Source organism: Pavona decussata, unplaced genomic scaffold (assembly GCF_977016875.1).
Source record: "Pavona decussata unplaced genomic scaffold, jaPavDecu1.1 SCAFFOLD_113, whole genome shotgun sequence".
NCBI classification, from domain to species: domain Eukaryota; kingdom Metazoa; phylum Cnidaria; class Anthozoa; order Scleractinia; family Agariciidae; genus Pavona; species Pavona decussata.
In genome coordinates, this window is record NW_028145527.1 from 740026 (window position 1) to 748041 (window position 8016).

Here is an 8016-nt window from a genome sequence, read left to right on the forward strand (position 1 = left end):
GCGGAAGCTTAACTATACTACCGATTACTGTCTGCCAGATTTTGCAATCAATTTTTCCCTAGTTATTCAAACTTCAAATAGCCGGAAGCTGCCTAAGCTTAGTTAGGCTAACCGAATTGTTATGTAGTAGACTGAACCAGAGTACCATTTAGGCTAACCGTAGTGCTCGTTTGTGGGTTACAAGTCTGTCACGGTACGATAAGTATCCGCCATCTTCAAGTTTGCGTATAAAGAAATTGCCCGCGCCGGGAGCCTTATATTCTTTGTAAAATCTTGATACTTTAAAAGTTCATTTCTCTAACACCATTTAACAAATATCATGGTCAAATGTTTAGAGAATACTAAGTTTGCCAAGCCGTTCTGGTGAGTTCATATTTGTAGCTACGTTGTGTCGTTTATGCTATGTATATATGCTATAAATGCGGTAAAATATGTGTGCAAAGATGCACCTATGTACAAGTGTTATTATCTTATTTCCACCGGTATTATTTTCATTCGTTTCATAGTGTGCGCCCCAGACCAGAATGACAAGCTTCCAGCTAGTACCTGCCTATTGTCCAAGAATTTGGGCTACTGTCAACCCAGTTTGCAGATCATGCAGAAAAATTGCCCCGTCACCTGTGGATTCTGTGAATGTAAGTTCACGTTAGTTTAAATGGTAATGCTAATGGTAAATGATGGTGATGGTGATGGTGATGGAGATGGTAATGGTAATGATGATGATGATGTGTTGATGATGATGATGATGATGATGGTGATGGTGATGTTAATGGTGATGGTGATGCTGATGGTGATGGTGATGCTGATGGTGATGGTGATGGTGATGGTGATGGTGATAGTAATGGTGATGGTGATGGTGATAGTAATGGTGATGGTGATGGTGATGGTGATGGTGATGGTGATGGTGATGGTGATGGTGATGGTGATGGTGATAGTAATGGTGATGGTAATGGTGATGGTGATGGTGATGGTGATGGTGATGGTGATGGTGATGGTGATAGTAATGGTGATGCTGATGGTGATGCTGATGGTGATGGTGATGGTGATGGTGATGGTGATGGTGATAGTAATGGCGATGGTGATGGTGATGGTGATGGTGATGGTGATGGTGATGGTGATAGTAATGGTGATGGTAATGGTGATGGTGATGGTGATGGTGATGGTGATGATGATAGTAATGGTGATGGTGATGGTGATGCTGATGGTGATGGTGATGGTGATGGTGATGGTGATGGTGATGGTGATGGTGATGGTGATGGTGATGGTGATGGTGATGGTGATGGTGATGGTGATAGTAATGGCGATGGTGATGGTGATGGTGATGGTGATGGTGATGGTGATGGTGATGGTGATGGTGATGGCGATGGCGATGGTGATGGTGATGGTGATGGTGATGGTAATGGAAATCGTAGTGATGATGGTTTTAATGACGGTCAGTGGTAATGTTGATGGGGATAGTTATGGTGACTGTGATGGAGATGACAATGTTTATGGTAGTAAAATGCAAATGCTTATCGAATGTTGGATGGCAACTTAGCTGGAAACACTAATGGTAATGGTAACGGTGATGAAAGTTGGAATGGTAATACAATTAATATTTTAAATATAGGTGTAGGCAATTAATTAAGTATGTAAGTAACCTTTATTTTAACTCGATAAAAATTTATAGTTAAAAAGCTCGTGGGGTCGAGTATGAAAAAGTAAAAATTGTACAATTATTCACATACTAAAATACGTACATTCAAATGTACACAAAATCGTTATCTTTATGTTGCACAATTGTGGCGGAGACAACGTCAAATTTAAAATCTTTTAAATTATCTTGTGTCTTAACCAGTTCAGTTGTTTTTGCCTCAAATGTTGAACTCCATGTTATTTAAAACAAACAGTGTTCCTCAGAATTGATACTCTTTACGCTAGAGCGTCATTTATATATTTTCTATTGAATCTAGGCACCAATAGACAATGTTTTACCCGTAAGGAATAGCCGTTTCAACGTTTAGTGTAAATGTTCTTAGATAACAGTTCAGGTAGGCTTTTATTATGTCCTTTATAAAAGAGCGAGAAAATATCCAACTTATAATACAAAAAGAGAGAAGGCCACTGATCATATCTAAGTGCGTCGTATGATGCCATGTCCTTGGTTAAACGATTTATTCTAGATAACTTTAACAAATTCAATGGCACTGAACTGAAATTTGGAAGATAAAAAGATCTCATCATTCTGAAAATTTCTAAGGATAATAAGTAGTGCTATAGATCACGTGACATGTCACGTGATCATTTTTGTGAAAAAAGCAAAGATTTGACAGGTAGGCGACGGTTTTAAGAGATAACATCAAACAAAAACGCGTTTCTAATAAAGATTAAATATCTCCATCGCTTCACCTTTGGAATGATCGTCCATTGTTCTGTAGAAAAAAATTATCAGGGCAAAGGTCATTTTTTAGTCCAGAATTCAACCTTTGATCGTTAATTTCTCCAATTTAAAAACTTAAGGACAGACATTCCAAACGTAGAAAGTTAAATATTTAAAATCTGCTTCGGAAACACTGATTCAGTTATCTTTATAAAGAAAATTCGCCGCCATATCGCCGATTTACGAAATTCTCTTTTTTTGGTCACGTGATGTGTCACGTGGTCAAAATTATACGTTAAGGCAAAGGAAAACATTAAGTTTAATATTCAGGGAAAATTTCATCCTGTTCTAGGCAGACAAACCGAAGATAGAGGGGATCATTCATAATTTCTGAACACCCTTCAAACCCAGGCCTTAAACTGCTTGAGTAGGGCCCACTCCAAAAAATTTAAATTAGCGTCTCTCCTCAAGTTACGCCAACACGCCCCTCCCACTCCTCCCCCTGAGGGTGCTTGTTGATACAACCAAGATTGAGGATAGTTTAGGGACCGTTCATTTTTAAAGTGAAAGTGGGGGCTGGTGGGATTTAGGGGTAGGTCAACCGAAAAAAAACAAGACTTTTGACGGGGGGGCTAACTCGAAAAAGTTGAAGAAAAAAGAGGGAGGGCGGGCAATTCTGAGATGGAGACGTGTACTGAAATTTTCACAAATTGATGAGAAATTCCCCTGATTTATTCACTAAATACGAACATCTATTACATGCTAAAACGTTTCCAAAAACTTCCTTCTCAGGGAGGGGGTCATTTGAGTAAAATTGGCTGGCTGGGGAGATCATACAATTTCCAAATGAGACTCCCCCGAATCCCACCTGCCCCCCCCCCCCCCCCCCCTCTCCAGAAAAAAAACGGTCCCTCTCAATATCTTATTTTTTTACAACGTCAATGACTCCTGCCCTTGACTGCATCATTCAAACACCATAATTTATTTCTTTTCTTCCAAGTCGTATCTTATAATTTTCTGGTCCAAGTGTTCCGATATTAGAACTATTTTAACAGCCTTGTTTATTGTATTTTAAACATCTCAAAGCACGCATTTGGTTATCTGAGATCAAGGCTTTCGATATACTAATTAGATCTCAACATTGAAAATGTTTATCGCTTAAAAGTAGCAGGAGTTTCACGCACTGAATAATAAAGGCCTTTCTAGTAGCTAGTGAATTAAGTAAAAATAAATAGTATAGCGTCTGGTCTTGAGTACGTTCCTCAATAATTAAAAACGTTTCCAAACTATTTTGCAAATGCCGAACGAACGCCATATTAGCTGGGGGGGGGGGGGGGGGGCTCCACGTTTTAAGACGGATCATCTATGGTGGAGAAAACGTTTGGGGGCAGTACTCTCTCTTGACCTCTCATCTTGATCTTCTTCTTTTACAGAGTAAAAGGTATTAAACTTAATTTACCTAAGTTATTATTAAAAATCACAAGCGTCAGAGAATTGTCTTAATTATTGTTCCGTTTACTAAGTTAGAGTAAAAAAGTATTTCTAATGTTGTTTTATTTCCTTTCACAGCGTCCACAGCTGGGCCAACCATGACTAGTGTTTCACCCGCGACGACTGCGAAGAATGTAACTAACACTCCACCTCCATCCCCCACAAAAGCACCAAACGCAACCCCAACAACCCCCACTGGTACTGCACCAAACGTAACCAAACCAGTCCCCACGACTGCAGTTAACGCAACCCCCCATTACTTTGTTACCTTGCTGGTATATTCCGGACGTCGTAATCCAAAGACTACAATAACTCCCCGTCACAATACCTATAAAAAAATCAGGAAGATACTGAGACGTGGGTTAGGACCACGTCTCTCTTTTTACGAATGCATACCCCCAAAATCAGGCTACAAAGGATTTCTAATACAGTCGTCGTTGCAATTGGGAGAATTGCGATTCTTCGAATTTTTAATTTTAGGTGCTGAAACAAAGGAACTTCAGCTGCTATTGCTCAAATCCTTTCCAAAAAATTTGGTTCCAACGGGTATCAAGAAAGTGATCGAATCGACATTTGTATCAAAGGAATGCCCGCCCGACAAGAAACGTAGACGGAAACGCTTTGAGTCCGCTTATAGTCCAAAACACTGGACTTTCGACTACCGTGAACTAGAATGCAACAACTGCTATGACTACGCAAACATTGCGAAAACTGATAACTACGCTCAGCCTGGTGGGTTAGAGCTAGCCTTAGCACAGTTCACAGCAGAAGAAGTAAAAAGGCTTGCTATTGGGGATGGTTTGGCTCTTTTCCCCACACCAGCTGGACCAGTACGTAAAGGTCCCAAAGGAGACAGTCACTTGGTCGCGCTTTTTGTTAGCGCTAAAGGTTAGTTATCTACAGATCATATTAAGTATAGCACTATCTAAATAGAGGTGTTAATTTCGAAGTCTTGGACTATCTTATAGTCATCTGGCAACCATTTCGTTACTAATGTATGAAAATTAAACACTTTGATATATCATTTTAACTTGTACGTATTTTTTATGTTCCAATGCAAATTGATTTGTTTTCCTAAGATTCCTAAATCCATCAAAAATCTTCTCTTAAGCTTGTCTTCTAAAACACTATAGGTATCAATAACCAAAGATTTTCAGTAACAACGAACTACCAAGGATCCGAATTGGTAAGAGTGGGGTTCAAGTTTAGAAAGAGAATGAAAAATGTACCGTCCTATGCTCTGAAATGGCGATAACGCTAGCCTAACCTAACAAGAGCCCAATCTGTGGTGTGAGTCGAAATCAGTGCCGCATTGACGATTTTCTTAGCGAATTCTCACTTAGGTTACTAATATACTTATGCGAGCTACAAACGGTTGCAGTTTTTTCTTGTCGTGTTATGATTCTGCGTACCTGTCATAGTACACCGCGTCTTTCCCTCAGTCTAAAACCTTCAAGTTCTTATATTTTTACAATGAGGTTAAGTAACCAACACAACTAGCTGAAGTGCACACGGTGCTCTAATATCAAGAAAGAAAAGAAGAAGTAAAGCCGATCATTCTGTTGGAACTAAACGAGTTTTTTCTTGAACGTTTCTTCCATTGCCAAACTAAGCCCTACCCAAGCCCTTCCTTAAACTAATAAAACCTGTCTTAAAAATAAGCATTATCCACCTTAAACCCTGAAGCTAACCCTAACGCACTAGTCAGTAGCACGGCTAACTTTAAGTAGCCCTAGTATTTGGTGAATTTTTCAGTAAGTTACATCTTAAACAACAGTCGTTACGTTCTGGTGACTACTAAAATGCGACACAAAAAGTCTGACTTTATAACGCTTTCGTTTTCAGGTAATCGGGATGCAGATTTTGATTATCATTTCTACCGTTTGGATAAGAATGGCAAATGGAGTCACAAATTTGGTGAAACGCGCCCTACAGATCTGGATGACAACGGTAAAGTGATCTGTGACCCAAGATCAGCAATCATCGACGCAAAAAACAGAGGAATGAACTACAAATTTGAGGGTTTTATGACCTCTAATAGGTTTAAAGTTGACATACGTGGGCCTTATGATCCATGCCCATAATCCAATTTAAAAAGCAAAAGTTGGGGCAAGGTCCTTCTTATACTGCGCCTTTTGAATAACATACAGACTCTGATGTTCACGATTCAACCAACCGTGACGCTTTTCACTGCCGTCAATCACTGCAGCGGATCTGTAAGAAAACGAAAGCGTTTGGCTCAACGAAGTCAAAAGGTCATGTCCGTGCACTGTGATTTACGGACCTTGATCTACTTTGTCGGTACTGCATTTTTGTCGTCATCCGGTTGTCGCCGTAATTATGATTGACGGCAGTAAAATGCGCGAATTGTTCGTTGTGGTTGAAGGTCTGAGTCCGCATGTTATTGAAAAGCGCAGTAAAACGAATTTGAAGATAGATAAAAAAAAAAAATGAAAAAAAAATACAATCTGCATAAAATGTATTTATCACGAATGTATTACCGCTTACCTAAACAGTGAACGCATGCCCATTGTTGTTTAAAGGAAATGACAAGCCATTACGTAAATAAATAATTCCAGAAGCAACTCTGTTTGAAACAGGTACGGCCCAATCCAAATTAAATGAAGTTACTTACACTTAAATAGTCTTCGTGAGAGAGAAGTGATCATTAAAAATGAAAATTAAGTTTAAGCATGAAACATATAGGTGGTTTGCATTGCCGCCATGTTGGTGGACAAAACAAAATAAATTTTGTTCACAAAGTTTGCATAAAAATGGCAGTGAACTCCCAGAGGAGAAACATCTTATTGTTCCTGTCCACCAACATGGCCGCCATGACGTCACATGCAAACCATCAATATGTATTAAAATAAGACTTCAAAAAAAAATTATTGGACAGAATGGGCCTTCTTCATAGAAAATACTTGCGACATATAAGTAAATACAATAAATCACTATCTTTGTAGCCCTGTAATATAATAAATATAAAGTATGATGCAGCAAGGCCGGCTTTGTATTTAACAAATGAATTATTCCACGTGCACACGTTGGATAACTGAGAAATGACAGATAGCCGACGAGGCGCGCTGCGCCGGTTGCCTATTATCATCTCATATCCAACAAGGGCGAGTGGAATAATTTTATTAATAGCAATCAAGAAATATGGTTAGATCTTGTTGATTTTGCTTTGCAAGAACAACCAGAAGACAATTTAATGGTCTCAAAATAGTATAATGGCTCATATACCATGGCCGCTAAGCCAATCAAATCCTTGGAATTGCATTATAAAACGAGCCAGTCTTATATCAAGTAAAATTTGTTGTTGGTTTTGAGAGGTTCAACAGTTAATTGGAAATGAAATGGAGGAAAGTTAGTCGGTTGGATTTGAAGAGTTTAATGGGTTAGATTGTATTCTTCTCGAGTTGGTTATTTGGACATAGTCTTCCGACTCCTTTAAACTTTTTATCCTTTACTTTTTACATTGGTGCTGGTCAATGGGATGCGTAAATCGTTCGGATTTTGGACTAAATTAATTATATGATAAAATTTCTTAAACCAGTTAAAGTCTATTGATTGTATTTTTCAATTTTTAAGCGACTTTTATCATTCTGGAAATTTTAATCACAATTCCTATTGTTTTTGTCGCTTTATTCACGGTCTTTTCTGGTCGTTTTCCCCCATTTATTTCTTGTAGAATAGCCCTGATTAACAAGTAACAACGCGCCGTTTGACTCAGAACAAATTTAGCCTGCATGACAAATTCGTCAGTTACAGTCTTAGTAACCGTGCGTCCTATTGAAATCCCAGCCGCGGTCGCTCACGCGCTTAGCGGCCGCGCCTGGGGTTTCAATAACATGGCACGGTTACCAATACTTTACGAATGCATGCTGGCAAGTGGCGATATAAGAATGTTATGGATATTCTACAAGAAATAAATGGGGAGAAACGACCAGAAAAGACAAAAGACTACTTCGTTGTGAGTAATTAATTCAACTTAATTTAACATAAATGTGATCTTAGTCGAAACCCATGTTTCCTATAGCCCATGATAAAGGTCACAAAGGTCAGTCTACGTAGACAACGTTTTGAATTCGGACCAGAATGTTTTGCATGAATCTTACTTTAGAACAAATGGAACAATAGCTACTAGTGCTACGTAATTCATA

The 8016-nt window shown here is 38.8% G+C and overlaps 1 protein-coding gene across 1 annotated transcript; it reads left to right on the forward strand.

Moving 5' to 3' along the window:
• The first annotated feature begins 1375 nt into the window (after positions 1 to 1375).
• On the forward strand, positions 1376 to 7394 carry LOC146470610 (uncharacterized). The gene is made up of 3 exons (XM_085121875.1): positions 1376 to 1520; positions 3929 to 4738; positions 5696 to 7394. Exons 1-3 carry the CDS (start codon positions 1376 to 1378, stop codon positions 5932 to 5934), a joined length of 1194 nt encoding a protein of 397 aa, XP_084978001.1. The 3' UTR covers positions 5935 to 7394.
• The last annotated feature ends 622 nt before the right edge of the window (positions 7395 to 8016 follow it).